Below are 23,624 nucleotides of genomic sequence, written 5' to 3'. Positions count from 1 at the left end.
CTTACAAGCAGGATGATTGCTTAACTATTCCAAAGAGAGCTGCACTCACATCCACTTCACAGGACATCTTATTAAAAAAGCTCTCCATCTCTAACTTACGCTTCATAAAAAATTCATGATAAAGAATGTTACTCATTTTGTGTCTGGAGAAAAGAAAATTACAAATGGACCAAGAGTTAGAAGCAGTTTTAGCAAAATGAGGTAGTGTGCTTTTACAAGAGGACTTCTTAACTAGAAAAATGGAAAAGGAAAAAAACAGTGGATCAAAAATAGCACAACATTTTAAAATAAGTAATGTGAGTCTTGTTATAGTTTAAAAACCCTGGCTGCCCAAATAGTCATTCCACGAGTCATAAAATCATCCAATTTTTTGAAGCAGTAAAATACCAAAAAACAAAGATGGCCATAATTTAGAGGCAGCCTTCCTAATGAAGGACATGATGTTCATAGTACTCTGTTGTGAACTTAATTCTTCAACAACCATAAATAAACACTGTGTTAATCTAATATTTTGTACCTGGCACTGAAAATGTATAAACTGAGAAATTAGGATTTAAATAAATATTTTAATATTATATAGATGTTCCTGCTGACTGGAAGTAATAAAAATGTTTTGGATTCAAGTCAAGCTAGAGTCCAACTCTAGAATCCAACTTGAATCTTGATATCTTTAAATCTTTAGTTCCCAGTGAAGGTAGCTAAAAATGTGGGTGATGTCAAGGGGGCTTTTCAAACTCAAAGACTTGGAGTCATTGATAAATCATCCCAATCCTAGTGAAAATACAAAAATAGCTACTCAACAATTTTAAGTTAGACGATTTCTTGACGATCTCCCAGGAAGTATGAAATCACCAAAGACTTTGCCACTTCACCTCCCTCTTTAAATCTCCCCTTTCTACGCCCATTGATTTCTGGGCTGGTTTTGCTGTAAAAGAGCAGCTAGGTGAGAGAGATTTTCTCCTGTCTTTCTCCTTTCTAGGACATTTGACAGCATTGAAACAGTGACATGCATCAACTGTGTGTGCAAGGTTTTCTGTATGCTGATAAAGTTGAGGTTATGATCTCTATCTCTCAAACCTGTGTGTGACACACTGCTAAAGATTTTTCCACCCCCCCCCCCTCCCCCATCCCCTTGTCATGTCCATCTTCAAGGCAAGCAGAATGGTGCTCTGGCTAGTGTAGGTTTGTCAAACATATTTGATTTACCAAGGGGGGGGCTTTATACCTATAAATCCTAACTTGATGCCCAACCCTTTCTGATTTTTTTTATTGCAGTAAAGTTGTCAGGTACAAACCAATGCCAAATATGACCAAGGAAGATGGGAAGAGGAATAACAAGGATGAAGTAAGAGAATAGAGAAAGGACAGAGACAGAGGGAAATACAATAGACAAAAATACCAGCAGCTACAGGGAGACAACCATGCATAACCATGAAGACCTGCAAAGAAAGAAAGAAAGAAAGAAAGAAAGAAAGAAAGAAAGAAAGAAAGAAAGAAAGAACACAGACAGCAGCAACATCAGCAGCAAGGACATGGAACAAAACTGATGGAGAGAACTACAGCAACACAGCTACTGTAATACCAGTGCATAAATGTATGCAAACATTCCAGTCCAGCTGAGCGGGCACACCCAGAGATTCTTGCAATTTCTAAAAGTTACATGAGTTCGATAGAAAGCCTTTTGCTTTTCTAAAAGAAATATGAAACAACTGTCACTTATTATGTTTACATGCACAAGATTTCACAATCAGATTGTACCGTTTACATGGGCACACAATCAATTAATCCAATCTTAATACGTGCGCATATGCACCTGGTTTTATTTCAAATACAACAGAAAATAGTAAACAAAGCAGTATTATACAAGTTTGCTTGTCTTCCGAGCGCCCAGGCTGGATTTACACGATGTTCTAATTGCAGTTGAAACGTTACTGAGTAAGCAACAATTTTGAGCTCTTTTATTTTTTTGAACAGAGAGGTTGGATTAGGAGCCCTGACAGTTTTGCTTCCCTACGTATTTCTGCCACTCAACAATGTGGAAATGTGTCACGTTTATATTGGGCGAACATGCGCACTGGGGTCAGTTTGCCTTATTCAGAATAACTTGAGCCTGACAAGTGTTTATGTGCACGTTGATCGGATTATCAATCAGCATAAACCACCCCTCTCATTCAGATTACAATTTCGTTCCGATTGAGCTTAATCCAACCACAATATTCCAATTGGCTTGTTTACATGACACATTTTTATTCTGATCGGCCCTTTATTCTAATTACTTTTGTCCATGTAAACGTTCCTACTGATTATTTGCCAACGCCTTTCCTTGTAGCAACTGGTACATAATTGATAATAAAGGAAAATCTGTGTCATTCTTTGTTCTTTTTTCACTAATTTGATGTCAACCGTCCAATCAGTTACTTCGACTGCAGTCATGTCTTGATGACATCAAAAGCTGGATGAATTTAAATTTCCTGCACTTAAATTCTGACAAGACAGAAGTTGTAATCTTTGAACCAGAGTCCTCAAAAAATAAACTTCTTAATCAGTCACTGTCAGGGTTCTCTGTGTTTTGGCTGCTCTAACTCTACTCCTCAGGTGTGTCTAGTTGGCTGAGGAGGCGTGGTCCACACCTGCAGCTCGTTGCAGGCGGCTTCCTCTGGCGTCTTAAGCAGAGCGCTGACAGATGGAAGACGCCGGAGCCTTAACCAGTCGTGGTACGACGTGGCCTCAGTCCCAACTCTCGGAGACCAGCTTGTGAGTTTTTTTGTTACTCTTCATTTTTGGATTAATTTTTGAACCTCTCTGTTGCTTCAGATTTTGGTGCTTGGATGCACTCACCTATCTTGACGTCTCGTCCAAAGAAACAGACCAGCGGAACCTGCCTGCTCAGATTTTGCTCTGGCGCTCCCCTCATACTTCCTGGAAGTTACCCAGCGAGGCCTGAGATCCCCTCTCCCGGGTTCTGTTGGTTCTGTGTTCACTCTGGTTAATCCATCTGTCAACCGTTGCCGATGAGGCTCGCTCAGGATTCCTCGCCAGCTACATCAGCCGCCCTCAGCCACTAGCCGCCTATCTCGAGCAGAGTAGTATCATAGAGTTCTCCTGACGCTACTTCTTCCCGGTTAGGTCCGCCCAGCCTAATGGTAAGCAGCGCTACTTCTAGCAATTCTCCGGGTTCTTCCTTCAGAGTACTCACTCACTCTCTCTTGCAGACTTTCCAGCCGTGACGTTCTGACCCAGCCGATTCACCTGTAGTTCCGTCCGTAGACCTGCCTGTTTTCCAAATAAAATATCTTAAAACTGTGCATTGCTTCCCGTTCGTATCTGCATGTGGACTCGTCACCTGAAAACCATGACAGTCACTTAATCTGGATGGCATTAACTTGGCCTCTGGTAATAAAGTAAAAAATCTTGGTGTTGTTTTCGACCAAGACATGTCATTTAAATCCCATATTAAACAGGTTTCCAGAGTTTACTGTTTTCACCTCCGGAATATCGCCAAAATTAGAAACATTCTGTCCAGGAGTGATGCTGAAAAACTGGTCCATGCATTTGTTACTTCAAGGCTGGACTATTGTAATTCTTTACTATCAGGAAGTCCACAAAATGCAGTTCAAATTCTTTAACTGATCCAAAATGCTGCAGCAAGAGTTCTGATGAAAATCAACAAGAGGGATCATATTTCTCCAATTTTAGCTTCCCTTCATTGGCTTCCTGTTAAATCAAGAATAGAATTTAAAATTCTTCTTCCAACGTATAAAGCCCTTAATAATCAAGCTCCATCATATATCAGAGCTCTGATTACCCCCTATGTTCCTAACAGAGCACTTTGCTCTCAGTTTTACCAGCTTGTTTTTGTAGTTTGTAAAGTCAAACAGTAGGCAGATGCTTAATAACTCACTGCAAAATCAACTTTTTTTGCAGATAAACTGCATAAGCTGGGCCTAAAGGTGCTATTTTAATGTTACTGAGTGTTTTTTTTTTTTTGTTTTTTTTTTACAATCTCATGTGACCTTGTTTAGTTTTGCAATATTTGTCCTAAAACATTAGTGCTGCCCTCTTAGGGTTGAACAGTGCAGTTGAATTGTCCTATTGGTGCAAACGGTACATGCTTACGTCACCATATTCCCGAGTTTGGGTAAAAAAGCATCTCAGTCTGAAACATGCCCCTGCCTCACAACGAGTCAGACTTAGGAGTTAGAATCACAAGCACTTGAAAGCATTGAATGCTAGTGTTTAGCATTTGTTACTGCTTTAAACGTTAGCTGCTAACATCACTTTACCACTCAGAAACTGCACCCATTCTGTTCTCCACTGCCTCTGCAGTGCCGGCTTCGAACATTGCTGTGTCAGCGCCTTGTGCCAGCGGCTCACACTGATAACACTCAGTCCTGTTGGACTCCTTCAACCACCGGTAACAAGGGGGTTGAAAAACCCTCCATCTCAAAAGACCGATCAGTGGCAAAACCACCAGATGTCACCTTTGTCACTCCATGTTTCACATGTCACGTTCCTACATCGAGACCGCTGCAGCCCCGGACCTCGCTAAACCCCACCACTCATCCTTATTCCCCACAATTAGCTATGTCTCATGGACATAAAAGGTGTTTGGGTTATACCTTTACATCGGGTTGAGTTACCCATATAGCCTGTCTGTGTATGGACAGACAGCAAATCATGGTCTTGGCTAGAATTTAAATTCTTTAGCTAGTATGTCTCAGTTTCTCAAAAAATGGGGTACATCATTTACTGTTTTGATCCATGTTGCACTGGTGAAAATAGCTCTTCTGGACTTAAGCCTACAGCAGTTTTTGTTCTATTGAATTCCGCAATCCCAAATCCCAGTTTGATTTTTGAAAGTCAAGATGAGAGAGGAATATCGCTGGCTATAAATTTCCTATTTATGAATCAGCACAGGCATTTTACACAGGAATGTGTCTCTGCAGGTTCATGAAGGCCCTACAACACTAAGAGGATTTTAGAATTAAACACACACTAATAAAGTGGCAACAGTTGCAGGCATAATCACTTAATGGCAGCAGTCTTCATATTATTGCCACCTGGGTAAGATACAAAACTCATAAAACAAGGGCTTAAAATTAGATTTTTTTATCCATATCATTACTCTTTGAGCATGATATTTTTAGTTTTAAATTTTGCTCTTACTTATGGAAGCTGGCATTCTCATTAAGAAATATTTTTTAAGTCATAAGCTTCTTATATCCGCATCTAAGGAAAATGAAACGCATATTCTTGTAATACTGAGATCATTGCTTGAGGAAAAAACATTTATTTTTTAGCACATAAAGTTATTATGATTTATAAATCAGTGGTTTGTCTTCTATTCAGTTTAATACTTCATGACCCCTTGTTTTCGGGCTGATTGATTCTCGTTTGCGCTCCTACAGAGCTTCCTGTTGTCGTACAGGTGAATGTGTCAGATTAGTGCATTGTTACAACATTTTTATGTTGTTGTGTACAAAAGCTCCTAAACGGAAACATTAGTGCTTTTGAAATTATTTCACTGTATATTAGTTTTAGGAAATTAACCAATCTGATCAAAATCCTTTGTCTATTAAAAAGGTGTTTAAACACACTGTGTTTATGGATCATTTAATTTCTCCAAAGAAAGAAAGCCACACAGGACGGTTCGAAAAACAAAACGTTGATGCAATTAGTTAACTATTTCTTCTGTTAAGATTTTTAAAAGATTACTAGAAGTAGTGAGTAAGTCTTTTATGGTTAAAATTTTTTTTTAATTTTTAAATAAAGCCTATGTTGTCCCTGTTTCAAAAGGCTTCCGCAAATTCATCCAACTTCAACCTGTTACCCTGTTGTCTACTATGCAGAATCTGTCTACACATGTGTAAAGTTTTCAGTCTGATAGACAGATGTATTTCATGCAAACATATGATGTATTTGAAACCTTTAAAAGACATTAACACTGCATGATATCAGCCAATAAACGATCAAGATCACAGAGAGAAACATCCAGTTATTAGCTGAGTGAGTGATTTATTTATATACTCTAACGACAGGAAAACATCCACAGCGGGCATTGTGTTATAAAGCACACCAGACATATCAATGAGAAAAAAAATTGCGCACGTTAATTTAATTCATGAGATTAAGTTAACATTACATATCAGAAGTTTACTATTAGACTATCAACATGACACTTAGGGGAACAGCTGTTAATAACACAGCTAGCCATGTAGAGCATGTTATAAATTTGAACTGTTTGGACACCATATGGCTCAATGGTATACCAGGTGCACCATATACTGAGGCTACAGTCCTCAACACAGCTGTCCTGTGTTTGATTCCTGGCCCCTGGCCATTTACTGCATGTCTTCCCCTTCTCTCTCTGCTTTTCTATCTGTAATAAAGACTAGTAGTGCTACAAAACCTTGACAAAAAAGACAAAGCTGTAAACTGTTACCCTCAGGTAGAAAGGGTTTCTACCCAACCGTTTGAAAACAGGATAAAATAATCCCTTATGCCAAAAGCAATTAGACATTTAAAAGAAAATAGATTCTAAAATCTAAACTGTGCTGATCAACAGGCCTGATCTATACTCTTGCTGGGAAACTGTACGACCTTTGTTCTTTAAATGATAGCATGCACAAGGTGTTGTCAGTTGACTGTGTAACACCCAGATCCACATCCTCCGTGCTTGCTCCGTTCCATTCACGTACGTTCACGTCTGACCAATGGAGCAACTGCGTTGTGTTAATTAATGAGAGCGGTTCCACATTCTCAGTGACTACTCCAAACGTCACCATTAATGGTGTAAATAGAGATTGTTAACCAAAAATATATTTTTTATATTCACAACAAAATTAACTGTTTTATATAATTATTGGATGCAAACCACTCTTTTTGCACCAAATAAGGAAGATTTGTCTTTTCAACATTTAATTTAAAACGTGGTAATCCTCTCCAAAAAGATTTGCATTCTGCTTGTAAAGACGATGATAGCACATGCTTTCCTCGAGCTCCAAGGAACTTTGGAGCGGAGACAGATGGAGTACCCGTTGATGTAGTAGGCTTTGCTTTTCACAGACTGACGGAGGCGATCTGGAAAAGAACGGACACGTACAGGAGCGGAGGATATGGAATTACAGGGACGGCGGTGAAGCTTATTCCTTTTTGATAACTGTACTCATTTCTGGCTTTATATCAAGACTGCAAAGAGTTTTGTGAAAAGAAGGATCTATCATAACCAGGACAACATAACATTGTAATAGTTTTGCTGAATATCATGATCATGATATCGACTTCGATTAACACTGGTCTTGCTGGCTTTTTTCTTTAGTTATCTTCGTCACAATGTTCCCACAGCTATTTGTGAGCTTCAGCATCTTGGCCCCTACAAATCTACATGAAACGTGGGCATTGGAATTTGTGAAAGTCTGTTGTGCATGCTAAACATAGTATTGATACTATGTAGAATCTGTGTGAAAAATAACCTATCAATTAATGCATCCACAGTTGTTGGGGATGCACCCCAGCCACATGGAGAATAAAGACTGAACTACACACAGAGAAGAAGAGAGAATGAATGCATAGTATTAGCCCAATCTAATGACAGCTCCCAGGAAGGAGGAGTCACAGCTGGAATCCCGTGAAATCATACAGCTACAATACTCTGCCAAGGCAGCATTTCTACCTCTTTGCCCACAGCTCTCCACAGGCTGCATTAAGAGGACACATGAAAGTTGGGAACTTGATGGCAGTTTGAAAGACATCTTCGTAGAAAACTTGGCTCCAAAGTAAAGTACAGTCTGCTGTTTTCGTAGCTGGTGACAGTACCCTGGCTAAAAGTAAGAGGTGACAGCTAAAACTGGCTGTCTGAGCTCCCACAGAAAGAATCTGATCATAGATTCCCCAAGAGGAGACGTGTCTGTGACCATGTTGAAAAAGCTGCTTTACCCCGCTGTCTGAAGAAGACAGCACTGAAAGCGCAGCTTTGTGTGCTGAACAAGCAAACCAGAATGGATAACTGCCATGCAACTCACTGGCCTATCCCATTTGTTCCACTTGTTATACTTCATTGTGACATCAATGCTGACTACAGTGATGTCACAATAACTACTGGGATTCAACATATTGTAACATGTAATATTGTCATAAATATATGTATTATTACAATTGAATGCAATTATGGGGCTCTCTAGTGAATTTTAACTTTAATCAGATTAAAGATTAACTGAAATTGCAACATGGAAAACAGTGATCCAAATAACACATAACAGGGAAGATTAGACATTACAAAAACACTAAATCACCTCTAGGATGTGTCTTTGTTTGAGTCAGCCAACCAGGAGCAATGCCTCATGTGGTATAAAGCAGGGAAAAAGAGCAAGATTGCAAACCTTAGAGTCGAAGAGCCAATCCAAAGATGCACATGGCGCACGGGTAAAAGAGTGGTATATTTCCATTGATCCATCTGTATGAATCACCAAATCTCCATATCTCATATTTCATACATTCTGTTATCCATCAGCACTCCAGCCAAAGTTTTGTTATGAACATAGAAGTGTTCCGGTCGTGAAGCAATTCTTTCTCACCAGGGTTTAGGGTGGCAGACCAGTTCAGCATCAGGAGCCAGAATATAAATCAGCAAGTTTACAATGAGCTGCATATCAAAATGTCCACATATTGTGTGTGTGTGTGTGTGTGTGTGTGTGTGTGTGTGTGTGTGTGTGTGTGTGTGTGTGTGTGTGTGAGAATCGCTTTACTTTTAACACACTCGTGTGTTATATTGGAGCCAGGTGGTACTGATTCTGCACACGTAAAATAAAATACACGTGAAGAGTAGTTTATGTGTGTGTGAATTATATCGAAAGACTCCTATGAGTATTTACTGTACGTGCTCCTTTTTGGCAAAAATCTAAATCCATAGTATCAGCTCATTGGCTGATATCTGGATTCCCTTTATGTAGAGTTTCCCCCACTGACCCATTCACATCTGTCCAAATTGTCACACTTTGGGCAGACGTGCACTCAGACACGTCTCCTCCATGCAGCCGCACACCTGATCTGATCTATTGCTGGAAGTCTTAAAGTCTGCTAACATGGAGAAAACAGCAAGAAGAAAATACACAACCCTCTTTAAAGGCAAAAACACAAAAGCTTTGTTCAGAGAAACTTACCCAGGCAGACCGACAAAAAACAAAATGGTGAACACTGCTATATGCTAAGGTTACAGTATGTCACGAATGTTTAAGACCAACATAAAAAGGTCAGTAAAGCTCCTGCATTAGCATCAGTGATGGTTATCAGTTCTAATTATTATCACACATTTTCAATTGTCCATCCAAAGCATCATCTCAAATACGCTGCAGCAGAGGCTTGCAGCAGACAGCATTGAAAGTAAGGAAGAGATATTTCAAGAGAAATTTGTTCAAAGAACAATACGTCTTAGATGGAGCTGAATGTCGGACTTTACAGCTGCAGAGGAAAGCCTTTTGAGGATGTGTTGCCCTCACTAAGTGCAGAGCAGCCCTCTCCTCCAGCTGACAGGGCTGCCTAGCGACTAATGGTGAGGTAGTAAACATTTAGCTGGGGGTTGGAACTCTTCTGGATGGTCCAGTTTGTCTGTTTACTGGTTAGATTTATTTGACACTCAGCATCGAATCAAAGGGTCTGATTCCATTCAGTGAGACAACCAAAGCAGGATGAGGATTTAAGCCTCTAATTACAGGATTAACGCAGCAAACTTTCCCAATATGAGCTTTATCCAGGTATAAATCACTCTGAACTTCAAGTAACACAAATCCAATTAAAACTGACCACTGTGCCTGTCTGATTTGTCGGTGCTCTCTGTAGCTGATCCCAAACAGATAGGCTTTCATACGGATCATATTGTGGGTGTTGGTGGGAATGGGATGAAATGATAATAAAAATACAACTGCAGCTACTGATAAAATGCTGACATTGATGCTGAAGTAAAACTAAAATAACTAAGAAATGTTCACACATTATACAGAATTCAACATGACACTGTTTAATATGTTTTGGTGGCAATAGTAAACTTTACCTTAGTGTTGCCAACTCATGAAGATTATATTTATCAAGAGATAAAGTCTACAAATGATTTATAGATGATCTGGGCATCAGTACTTCTCTGTTACAGTATCTATTGCTTTAATTATGATTATTTCACTGAACTGTTATTTATTTTTTGGTGGCATGAATGAAACAATATCTCATTTTTATGTGAATCATAAAAATGACAAACAATCAGAATTTTCATTCCTTTTTCAATTATTTCATGCATATTTGCAAAATGGTCTGTGAGTGATTTGGGTGTACTGTTTTCACTATGTAGTAAATAGGACAGAATAAAATAGAATACAGATTATTTTTATTGTCCCACAGTGAAAATTTAGGTGGTCCAGCAGCAACATTAAAAGCAGATGGAAGCATTCAAAAAAAGGTAAGAAACATAAAACATAAAAAGTACGCATGTTGTAAGGGGAAATTGAGAGATGTGATTCAAGAGTAGAGTGATTTAAAAATGTTCAAAATGTGCATGTCTAATTATGCATAAAATAAAACAGACTTTTTACCTGAATGAAAATCCTGTGCAGATTTGTTGGGAGCAGTGATGGTTCTAAAACGTCTGCTGGGAAGAAGGATCTTCAATAGTGCTGCATTGTGTTGGCTCAACTGTTTCTTTTGTAGCTTATTTTCTGCTTTGTAAAAAGGACACAACCTTTCAGAGTGCACTGTTTACCATATTAGGTGTGTCTGAGGTTAAATAAGTCCTGGTTCTTCACCTATAAGCCATCAGGTGGTGGTTCAGTGGTAGAACTCTCACCTGCCATGTGGGAGTTATAACCAGAGAATCTACTCCCCGCCTCTTCTATTACCGATCAGTCTCACCCGTGGTCTCCCACCTCTCACATTTTAAATCAATCATTTCTTGGGGCCCCAGACAACTGAACCCTGAGCTCCAATAAATTCTGAATGAAAAGAAGCAGTGTGGAAATCGGATTCTCATGTAAACAAACACAATGTTTTTTTTTAAATCCAACAATGCCACTAATGCCTGAGCTTATTTCCCCTGCAATGTTACACAGAGAGAAAACAAAGGACCCATCTAGTTACCTGTGGTTGATATTTAGTGTTAGTTCAATAAAACTAAAAACTTGAATTGCGGTTTCCGTCTCTAAACAGCAAAAACACAGGGGTCATCATGCATTAAAATCAGATGCAAGCAGCACTGCATTGAGCTGAGAAACATCACCAGAGTGTGGCTCGTCCTTTTGCTCTTCCTCCAGGGAGAAGATATAATCAAACCATTCATGTCTCCATGAGGCATGGATCACATCCTCAACATTCAACTCTCAGGGGACGGACTCTGCTGGGAGCTGATTCTGTGAGCTTACAGCCTACCTTCTATTAAAAGAAACATTAGGGAATTTATTAAATGTCATAAAACAAAATTGTACAACATGCAATGCAAATTGATGAAGTTCACCGACACTACAGGTTTGGTAATTATTATCCAAGAGCTTATTAAACTCATTATTTTGGTGAATGGGCAACCTGTGTCTAGAAAAAAAGAAAACAGAATGTAAGACCTGAATTCAGCCTCTAAATAACCCGTCTGACTAAAGTAACTACCTACAAACCCACACTAGAGTAGAATATAATTGAACATATATCAATCTGCCTCAGGGGCCCCAAGTCCAGTCTGCAGAGGCTTTTAGGTTTGTATCTAATGGAGCACTGGAAATAACTGCTGTTCCTGGTTATTAACATATATATAACCCCTCAGAAAATTATTTGATGAGAAGAGACAAAACAGCTGAGTATTCCACAAACTGGACAGCTCTGTTTGGTTCATCATAAAAAGGAATATAAACTTCATAGTTTGTCAAGAATCAAGTTTCTTTAAACTGTTTTATTACAGCATCAAACTATAATGGGAAACTCTGAGAAACTCTGAGCTCTCTAGAAGCTCCTCATCATCACACTGAACATTCTCTAAGCATAAGAATTACAGCCAGGAATTGAATGATGACTAAAAGAGCGCTACGCTGTGGACCCCCCGCCCCCCAAAAAAACAGCTCTGAATAGCATGATACAAATAACAAGCACACAACAGCTCTACCAGCAACATTTCTGCCAAATATGCTGCAAGTTCCCACTTCTTACCTCCAGAACCCCCTCCCCCAATAAATGGGTTTCAACAGTTCTCCAGAAGGGCTCCTCTGGGCTCAGAGAACAGACCTTGCGTTTTCACAGCATATGTAGCCCGAGCTCTGGGCAGGCTGAGCACAGTTGCTGGTAAATGGGCCATGCTGCAGGCGGATATTTTAGAGAAAACTGCTGAGCACAAGATCATACCAATCCCAAGAGAGCACACTAGGAGTTCAGAGGGCTTTTTTAACCTTTTTAATGACATGGCCAAGATTAAAGGAAAGTAAAACTGACGAGCAAATCTCGGCACGAAGGGGTCACAACAGGGGGAGAATTCATTCAGGGCTTCATTCATTTTCAATTTACTTTGATTTAGTTTACTTATATTACGCAACTCACAACAAAAGTCAACTCTGGCCCTACACACCTACACAGCGCATAAAACATCAGCCAGAGCTGCAGTGTGGGCACAGGGAACCCGTTAACCAGCCGTCCTGTTGGGTCCAGTAACAGGTTTGCTTTTTTATCCAGACAGCGTCACCGTCATGGCTGGATGAACACCTGGGAGCCTTTCTGGAACATTTCATAGCTGTAAAATAGCTCCTGGTCATACCTGATGACAATATAACTTTCAGCAAAGTCCCAACAGCTTGCAGTGATATCAAAGAGGGGTTTGGTCTTAATGTGGCATGTTGTTGGCTTTTTAAGAATGTTTATCAAAATCGTATTGGATGCACACCTAACTCTCCAACTTTTGTCTTTCCTCGTGATTATTGGTCCATAATCTCAGTGAGTTTTCAAAGGGTTTAAGCTGAATGAACACAAAAGCATACACTTCAGTGTTGCTGAAAATAATAGTTTAAACCTGAGCACCAGCAACACAGCTCAGGTTGCTTATGCTGAGTTGTTGTTGTTTTTTTTGCATCAGGGTCTGATAGAAATCAGACAACTTTTACAAGCAAGCTTCAAAAGACAGTGACTCATTACAGATTGTAAATACTAATAAAGAGCTTCCATGTGTGTAAAACAACTGTTGCTGGGAAGCTGATTTAATTTAACTAAGCCAAAAATATAGAAGTGTTTGAGTGAAAACTGTTCACAAATTGAAAGAGTTAACTGCGTGGACAGTCTAAGAGATTCCACATATGAGTCAGTATGTAGTTATGTATTTGGTTTTGACCTTTTCTTCTCACCTTAAACCAGATGCACACTGACAACTGGGCAGACCTTTGTGCTTGGCTACATCACTACCTGCCCTTGGTTCTTTAATGCGAGTCAGCAGGAAACGGTACTATGACTAAGCTCCCAGCCATCCAGTACCTACAGACAGCACTGCAGATGGAGGACCCTCCCTGCCACATACGGCTGACACAAAGATACGTAGCACAGGGTTGGATGGGTGCCATCCAGATTCACTTATTACCGAGATCTGTTTTTTGTACAGATTTAATAGTTTTTAGACTATTTGATGACGGGAAGTTTATTTTTTTTACTTGACATTTCTTAATTTCAACGGATGTTAACAAGGCAGCCCAAATGTCACATTTACAATATGCTGTTTGTGGGTCTAATATAAAATTATTATTGCATTCAACAGGGTTAAGGGTTTGAGGGTATTATATATTATGTGCATATATTTGCACATTCATATAAACTGTGAAAATTGCAGTATGAGTGGCGTGTCTCTTGTAACCTCTACAGTCAAGAAAACAGGTGGTGCTCAGGGGGTCATGCAGTAAGTTTTGCAGGAGCACATTAGGAGTGAAACTAAATGACTTTTTAATGGTTTATGAATAAAACTCTCAGATGTGGTCAAAATGTTGCTTCTTCATGCTGACTTCCAATGATGTCCAATCTGCACCTTCACCTGGCGGGAACTGTGTGTATCATTTTCACACAAAAATGTTGATTACAATCTCACACAAGAGCTGTAATGTCGACAAGCATCACTGGTAATCTATCGCCAAGGAAGCCTTCACATCTTCATGCCGGACAGATAAAAACCAAGGCTCATTTTCTGTGCATCCCACTTGCTGGTTTCACTTTATTTCAACAAGCTAAAAGTGTCAGCGCACATTAATATATGTCTTCCTAACTACAGTTAAGCCCATATACCATCATACCCCTGAAAGATTTGTAGGTTTTAGAGGTTTAGGTCTTTCCGGTGTTGGGCCAACCTTGCCTGCAAGATGAGTTCTCACAGTATTTGTGCGTTCACAAACACACGTGAATCCATCTTGTACTGCTCCGGCTTCAACCGTTTGTGACTGAATCAAACACGGTTCAGGCCAATCACTTTGCAATATTATGTTTAGGGTGGGACATATCCATGTGTCAATAGCAATAGCTGGCACCTACCGAGCCCACAGCTAAACCAACATAAACATGGCGGCGCAGGAGGATGCATGAGTAGCTGCTGCTATCACATCTGTTTTGTGAGAATCCACAATTTCATCTTTGAAAGAAGAACCTCAAAAAGTGTCTTGACCAGCGTAAATTGTGGTTTCTCATGGTGCCTGCTACTTACATTTTCATTTGATACAGTGATTGACTAAAACTGGTAGGTGGGCACTATGTGTCGCTTCGCCCAATCAGCTCGGAGAGTTCTGCTGCATGTCCTTCCTTTCCCTGAACAGATTTGATGGGAGCAGTACCAGATTGATAATGAGCAGAACGGAGAGTGCTACACATTATCTATCTGGCTGGTCAGGTTAGTGTTATCCACCTTACTTTAAAAAGTTAATAATTATAGCTACTAGTTACTTCTCCCAAAAGTAACTAGTGTTATTAACTATTATTATTACTATTAAAATGCATGATAATTAATTAAATGGACTAAATTTGTGAAAACATTGTACACTAATCTATACCATTTCAGTGTGTGGTGGGAAAGCCAGGCAAGAGTCAAAACACCTATCAATTTGAATATATTTATATAGCTATGAGTATTATTATTATGTTCAATGTTTAGAATAAAAGAACAAAAACTAAATGTTTTAGAATGCCATAGTTATTGCACAGCCTACAGCTGGCTATAATATGAGTATAGCAATAAAAATGAATGCTTTTCAAGCAGTATAAAAAAATACATTATACTTTGTAGTAACATTAAACAGGGGTCACACTATTCCAGACAACAGCAAGGAAGAATGAACTTCAAGAATTTGAATGACAGTAAACAATAACAGCATACCACTGAAGAAGAAGTGCAAAAATAAGGCACCTAGTTATAAATATACCATATTTTTCGGACTATGAGGTGTACTTAACACTTAAATTTTCTCAAAAATTGATGGTGCGCCTTATAATCTGGTGTGCCAGCCTTGTCCCACTGGCAGAAAGTGTGGGAATTGTAGGAATTTGCCACAAGAAATATAGGAAACGACTATGAAGGGTAAAACGTCTGCAGAGAGTCAGCGTGGAGTCTGCCAAGCTCACAGTATGCGCACAGTACACCGCAGTATGTGGGAGCCTTTAGGCAGGCCGCGTCCAGAGTATGCACTAGCAACAATAAACCTTGTAAATTAATTAAATCTAAAAGTTACGTTTATTTTTGCCTTATGTTAGAAACAGGGCAGTGTAGTGCAACTACTCTGTCCTCTTGAAAGAGACGGATAGCACATCTCTCTCACAGGAGTGAGGGGGTGGAGGGATATTACACACTTGGGAAGAACATCTAGTGCGCCTTATAATCCGGTGCGCCTTATATGTGGACAAAGAGACATTAATTCACTGTGCGCCTTATAATCCGGTGAGCCTTATGGTCCAAAAAATTTGCCAACTTAAAAAAAACAATAACAAAATGCAAAAGATCATTAATTAAATTTCTAAACAGCACCCCATACTAATTATTAACATTCCATTCACTAATTTACCTATTCATCCTGCACATTTTTGCCTTTGACTTGAGTGAACGTAAAATAGTGCCTATACTTTCAGCTTCCAAACACTGTTTTTTAATTTTGCAAGGCTATTCTGCATGGTGGTGTGTCTCTTCTTGTTGGTCTACTCAATCTTTGCTAAGCATATTGAACACCAGTTGAGCACTAAGTGGTTTTAGAAGTAAATTGAGCCTGAAAATATACAAAATAACCATTATTGCAATCTTTGCCTGTTTTTTTGTGATTAAAGAAAAAAAATATCAATTTTTTCTACCTCACAATTTTGTTTTATAAATATTCTAAAACAGTATGAAAATTCTTGTGAAAAACAATAATTGCCTTAGCTTTTATAAATCCACAATTTGACAATAACTGTAGCAAGGTAGGACGGAATAAGTTGAAGCACATTTATTTCACAGGTTTTAGTGGACAGTGTGCCAGGAGGAGCTGCGATTTTGGCACAATATATTCAAGTATACCCTAAATTGTACCAGATGTGTTTCTTGCCTTATAAAGGGGAAACTGGTCAAATAAAATTGCTTATTTCTATTTTAGGATTTTTTTCTCCATATGACATATCCTCTGCTCAGGACATCCAAATATGCCATTGTGCACACCATAAAACCAATAAAAAGAAGAGGAAATTTGCTGAATTGTATCCTTTTGTCTCTAACTAGAAGAATTTTATTGAAAAAGACTTGTCAATAAAAAATTAAAACATATATGCAAAAAGAATCCTACATTTGACTAATTCCCACATAAACTAGCCCACAGCCTCTTTGTTCTGGAGAAGGGGTGAGGCCTGGGTGATTATGGTTTACAGATGTTCTACAAAATGGCATTTACAGCCATAAACTAAGTAGAACATTGATAAAATAGTAGACATATGATGTGAAAAGCAATTAGTTGGATTACTCCATTACTGAAACTCCCAACACTGGCTGAACTCGACATGTTAGCAGAGATTAAAACGTCCCGCAGCAGAACATTGTTTGGGTTTCTCTCTGTTTGCAAGAAGTTTGTTCGGAAGAAGTGGGACAATTTGGGCAAAAGTGAATAGGTCGGTTTATATCGATTTTGACACAAATGAGTATCTTTGAATAATTATTTTTTATTGATCACATCAAAGCATCAATTATTTTTGCAATCCTATTATAAACAAAGAAATATTATTATGACAAATATACAAAAATCGCATATATTTTTAATAATCAGGACTGAAGTGTGACAGATCTAAATGAAAATATCAGGTACTATCTTGCAGGGACATAGACCTCAGAATGGGGTGCTTCTTCCAGGGTTGCATCTTAACATCAAAAGCCAGCATTGATTGGCCAGCAGAGAAGACCATTTATTTTGCTCTCCAAGGCCACAGATTGTTTTGTACATCACAGCTGCTGGTCAGCGGACAAATGCTTGCTTCAGAAACAATTTATTTTGAAAAAATTGATCCAGATGCCATGCCTTTCTTGTTTTTCTTTAAAGACGGTCTGCTCAGTTTTCTAACGCTATCCATTAATTATAAGCTTTGTGTCATGCAACTCAAAGTGATAAACCTCCCCACAAATGACATGCTGGGATGTTGCTGTTATATTCCACCCTATGAACCACACTGCCGCTTCTGATCAGATCACCAGAGAGCCATGCTAGAATACCTGACTATTGTGTAATTTCATGTAAAATATAAAAAAAATATTTGAAATGAACGCTTCTTCACTCCTTCACTCAGTCTCCACACGCCGTGCATATTTGCAGAAGACGTTAGTCCTGTAGTGTATACCAAGTTAGTGATGAGATGAAACAGAAAAGCAGCACCGCCTCCAACAAAAGAACACTTTGCATTTTGCAGAGGTTGTGTGCTCATAACCTCTGCATGTAGTTCACTGAATCTCTGCCAGTTCTGGAAGGAGCGACTGAGCTTTTCATGTAAATCAAGAATTCCCCTCTGCTTTTCCTCATTGGACAGAGGCCACAAAAAAGCAGTTATTCAGACAAATCAATTTTTGCATCACAGCTAATTAAATTTAACAATGATGAGGTTAAACAGAGCTCATTACATGGAGAAGGGTTTTTTTTTGCACCTCTGCCTTGAATTCAATTAAAGAAATCTTCTGTATGTAAACACAGAATCAACAAATACATATTAACTGCACAGGACTTTTTTCAACAAATGATTGAAGTGCTATTTTTGTCAGTGGTATTAAAGTCCACCTGACCAGAGGGTTATGAAGCCTTTTTTCATCTGCCTTACAAAAAGAGGAGCTGTAAAGACAAGTAGAGAACAATATGATTTAAACTTCTGTTGCTCCAAGAAATCAGCTGGGAACCTGAACAGGCCGATTTTGACTGACCAGTCCGATTTTATCCACAATAAAAGTCAGTTTTAAGGAGACCCCTGTCTCCCACACAGAGTCATGTCACCTCTGGTCCACAAATGACAGTCATAAAAATAAATTGGATGCTGCTAATATTTTGTACTTATTGTTTGAAAAAATTGCAGCAGGCTAAAATCTTTATCTAAACATCAACACTTTACAATAAAACAGAAATGGTAATCAGCCACAATTGTGTAAAATCAGACGTTTGTTGTCTGTGATACATTAAATACATTGAACCAAATACACTTTATTTTCCTGTTAACATATCAGTGTTCAATAAACTGAACATAAATATAATATTTGGCTGTTTTTTTGTTTTTTTTGATTGAATGACTTTGAGCATTAATTTGAAAGTAATAAATATCAATATTGGAGTCAAATCAAATCAAGCTGAGCTATATTGAGAATCATATCGCATCGTGAGCTATGTATCGAGAATCGTATCGAATCGGCTGATCCTAGATGATACCCAGCCCTACTGGTTGCGCTAATCTGTACTCTTTTTTTTTTTTGGTGCATTTGAAAACAAACTAAAAAGTCTATTCCCACTCATTCTCTAAAATTCTGCTAAATGAGCCATGCCTAGCCTGTCACGGACATTGCAAGAAAGTTATATGTTTCTTTCTTAAACACGCTCACAGTGTTCATGATATAGGACCATGGCACATCAGTAAATTAGTGGCATTAACTCATAAAGTTGTCAACATAATTATCAAACTATGAGGTTTTTACTTTGTAGGATTAGATCACTTTTTGGAGGGCCACAGGTTGCTTGGTTTGAATTCTCTGGTCATAAATAATCAAACAAAGACAAACACATAGAAGGCATCAGTCGTGGGGGAGAGTTGCTGTGATCGATGTGGAGCTCTACAGGCCAGCTGTGACTCTGCTAACAGCAATGGTGCTTCAATCGAAAGCTGTGGGTCCAGGGCGGGGGAACCAAATGTAAATACAGGAAGCAGATGTGCTCTGCGCGAGCAGAAAACACAGAGAAATGAATCATATTGTTAGTCTGTTTCTGAGTGCTATTTAAGGCCAGATTATCTGAGTTTCAACTTTCTTTATATATCACATTTAAGAACAACTGCAACGTTGACCAAGGTTCTGCACAGAGGTGCTAAAAAAACATATAACAGCAAATACAACAACCCCACAGGGAGTTAGAGGGTGTGTAAGGCTGCAGGAAGCAAGACAGATAATCTGGAGCCTGTCCAATCAGTGCCTTATAAGTCAACAACAAAACTTTAAAATCAATTCTAAGATGAACAGGAAGGCCGTGAACTATGTTTATGCCTCTTAGTTGGAGTCAGAAGATGAGCTGCAGCATTCTGGACCAACTGTAGTCGCACTAGGCATGCTTGACTACTAATGTCCCTTTTCCATAACCGTCTCCCCTTCACCACTCTACTCGTCCCGTCTCTGCTCCACTGTACTCCTATTGCTTTCCCGCGGAGCAGGTAAGGCCAGGGGGTTGCTGAACGCTTCCTGAGGGTGGCTTTAAGCCGCACCTTCCAGTGTTTCACCTTAGATCAGGTGGTTTCAAATTGTGGCACTGTTGCCATTTGTGGCCCCTGTACTGATGAACACCATCGGCAGGTCTAATCAGCGTCTTCACGTTTTGAGGAGACTAAAGGCCCGTTTACACTACACTTTTTTAACCGAGCCGAGACCAGTCTGAGCTCGGTAACCGAGATAACTCTTGTGTGTAAATGGTCAGCAGACTGAACCAGACCGCGCTAACGATAACCGGACCGCGCTAACTGTGGACCAGTTCATCAGTAGGTCTCGGACTGGTTTTTTTTGGCCCGGTTCCCTGAGAACGAGGAGCGCATGAGCAGACCGCGTCATGCCCTTACAGTCAGCTGACTGTCAGCGGGTTTCCCGGCGTGTCTGGCTGCACGTCCCGATTCACACTCCATTCAGACAAATTTCAGACATTCATAATAATACTAGCTTCCTTACCGTGCCACACGGTTTCCAGTGATGACTCTGCTTATGAACCTCAGCGTCTGTTGTTGTTTCCTGCGTCTGTAAATCCTTATTAGACGTTCATTTGTCTTATCCACGTCCCAAAAGCCGACTGTCTAACAATAACATCCTGAATATTACGGGCGCCGCCATTTTGATTTGCTCGGTCCCGCCTTCAACCCCAGAGAGCAGCAGTACCGCAGATCGCCACTAGGAGGCGAGGAGCAACCAAGGAACTGGGATAACCGAGATGACTCTTGTGTGTAAACGGCTGCATTTATCTCAGTTAACTGGACCAAGCTCGGACCGGTCTCGGCATGGCTTGGTTTTTAGGTGTAGTGTAAACGGGCCTTATGGAAGGCTGGATTACCTCAGAGCCTCCTCGTGAACTTCGACCAGTGCCTAGCGGAGAAAATCCTGACTTAACGGCATTGCAGCACAGTATGCAGGAGGCCACAAGAAGGAGCATAAGGAGAAGCCAGTCATATCAGTCACATCTTTGAGACCCGATGTCAAAGCAGGGCCAGGAGCATCCTCCAACATACCACACATCTGCCCCATCATCTCTCCAAGCTCCTGCATTCCAGCAGGAGATTCTGAATCATTCACACCTGCATATCAAGACTGAAGAAACTGATTTTTTCCCCCCAACAGATGTGAACCTGTAACATGGATTGGGGAGCTGCACACACACACACACACACACAGCCACACCATCTCTTCACCACATGTACATACAGCATGCCCCCACAGACACATATCCCCCCCAACACCTATAACTTTCTGTAAAGTTCACTTTCCTGTCTAACTGCTTCATTCTTATTCTTATTTCATGGATCTGATTTATGTTTTATTTAATTTCCCTTTGGGATAAATACAGCATTTTTGAATTGAACTGAACTGAATTTCATGTATTTTGTTATTCTGTCTCTTGGTCCAGGAACCAACACATTTTGGTTGAAATGCTGATAACAGTTTGTGTGTTTGTGTGTGTGTGTGTGTGTGTGGGGGGGGGGGGGGGTTGCTTATGCCTCCGGCAGGTCATGCTTGCCTACATCACATGAACTTTTTCAATAGAGCATATTGTCTGGGTGTGTTGATGCTCCGTGGTATTTATGTCCACATGACCGAGGTGAAGATGCCTGTTCTGTTCCACAGTCTGCTGTTCCCCTGTCTGTCTGAGTGAAGGGAGGAGCTGGAGGCTGTTGCACGCACTGCCAGCGCAAATACAGAACACAGACGTTGTAAACTTGTACCACCGCAGAGGCTAGGACAGAATAAATATCCACATCCTTGGTGGCTTTATCACTAGAGTCTATCAAAATGACCTCATCTGTATGGGAATCTGTGCTCCTCCTCACCCAGAGCCAGAGCCTCCCTCTGAACTCTGCCTTTTATGGACACACTGGAACCGAGCGGGCTCCTTATTTCAGCTGGAGAAAACACACAGTTTGAACGTTTGCAAAGGATTGTAAAATAAAGTGTTGTAAAGCATATTTCATAAAGCTACTCAGTTGTCGAGAGAATGTCTGTAGAGGTTATTCAGAATGCTGAAGATCTTAACACATGTTCCGGTCCAAATCAAGCGATCTGGGTTCGAACTCAGCGAAACAGAGGGCGAAAGGATTGTGGTTAATTTAAAGAGAGAAGACAGAACAGAGAAAAGCAAGGTCGTTCGTTCCTAAAAGGAGCAGTTACCATGAAATAACTAAAAAGCGTAATTTCGCCACAACCGCCCGAAGTTTCTTTCTGCCGCGCCGTCTTCCTCTTTGTGGGGCAGAGAGAGCAGCGGATGGGGACGGCAGAGATCAGCGGCTATTGTGCGCTTCTGAAGCCGACCAGATCCAGGCTAACTGGGAGAAGCCTGGCACGTCTGGACCCTTCATGATCAAAGTGGTTCTGATTGGCAACATCTGAGGGATGGAAGTTGCGGTCCGGCTCTATCGCTCGGAGACTAAACTTGGAGATCTGCAGCGCAAAAATATTTCTATTTAACTTACTCTTAGTTTATTTAAGCAACATAATTTATGGCATACATCTAGTTGTTTTTCCCCTTTAATAAGCCCCAGAGTTTTTAAAGGAAACAGTAGACATGGGAAGTTTTCACAGCAGCTTGTTCGCTCCTTTCTTTACCTTGTTCTCCTGGTACTCCGTCGGCTCTGTCCAGTTGGCCGTTCAGCAGCAGAAAACAGAGTAAAAACAGCAAACCTCCACATTTTCCCGATGATATCTGGGCATTTTTCTGTCTGTGTTTACTGTACATCCCTGTGTCCCTCGGTGGCTCCCGCCGGCAGTCCTCCCTTTCCTCGCCGTCGTCCAACTCTGCTTCTTCCCTCTCTCGGCTCCGCCGAGCGTCAAACCGCGAGAAACTGCGAGAGAGCGCTTCCTCTCCGCAGCTTCGACATAAAATCCATCATCATGACGACCTCAGAGAAATAGAAAACTGGAGGATCACACGAGCTCTGCCTTTTAGGTCTCATTCGCTCCCTTCTTCAAAAAGTAAATTACTCTGGCTTAGAAAATTCAAAATGTCAACAAGTGGCAATGAAACCGTGTGTTGAGTAGCAAATCGAGTCGACTTTAGGTAAATTATTTTACATATTTGTTCCCGTCTTCATATATTTGGGAATCATTTCTAGGACAGAGTTTCGATAGAGCGCTGTGTCTATAGATCGTGCGTTACATTTATTGCGCGCTCTGTGCGTAAAAGCTGGAGTTTAAGCGACTGGAATCATAACATTTACCTTCAGAACATCCCAAGACTGTCATGCTGTGGCCCCTGGGATCAAGTAAATAAACTACCAAGTAAAACTATGTTTAGCATTATCCTTTAGTGTTTAAATGCAGAAAATAAAAAATAATCAAATTATTGCTTTGTATTGCTAATCGTACAATCTAAAAAGGAAAAAAAAAAAAACTTCAAAGAATTGCTTCAATTGGTAACAAGTCTCTTAATTAAGTTGATCCAACTTAATTTGTTTAGTTTAAAAGTTGTCAAGTTAAACCGTCCTAAATAAAGTTGGGTAAACTTGATTCAGATTGTTACAGAACAGGATTAGAGCCATTAAAAAAAAAAAAAAAAAAAAAAAAAGTCTATTCAATTCTGGCTTTATTCTCAGAATTATGACTTTTTTCTCAGAATTATGACTTTTTGACTAGACTTTTTGGTTAGCATTCTCTTTTTTAGAGTGTACATAGCCTGGTGACCAAGCAAAACACTTTATAATTCATAGTGGGTACT

General features: G+C 39.9%; 1 protein-coding gene across 1 annotated transcript in view; it reads right to left on the bottom strand.

The window, feature by feature from the left end:
- LOC118565910 (proline-rich receptor-like protein kinase PERK2) overlaps positions 1-23,624 on the bottom strand; it is a 79,127-nt gene that overhangs the window by 20,224 nt on the left and 35,279 nt on the right. The window contains exon 2 of the mRNA XM_036146988.1: positions 7,035-7,080. Within this exon, the coding sequence (XP_036002881.1) occupies positions 7,035-7,080 (46 nt within the window). The remainder of the gene's footprint in view (positions 1-7,034; positions 7,081-23,624) is intronic.

Source organism: Fundulus heteroclitus, chromosome 14 (genome assembly GCF_011125445.2).
Source record: "Fundulus heteroclitus isolate FHET01 chromosome 14, MU-UCD_Fhet_4.1, whole genome shotgun sequence".
Lineage (NCBI taxonomy): Eukaryota > Metazoa > Chordata > Actinopteri > Cyprinodontiformes > Fundulidae > Fundulus > Fundulus heteroclitus.
The sequence above is the reverse complement of the archived record's forward strand: the minus strand, read 5'-3'. Positions and strand labels throughout refer to the sequence as shown.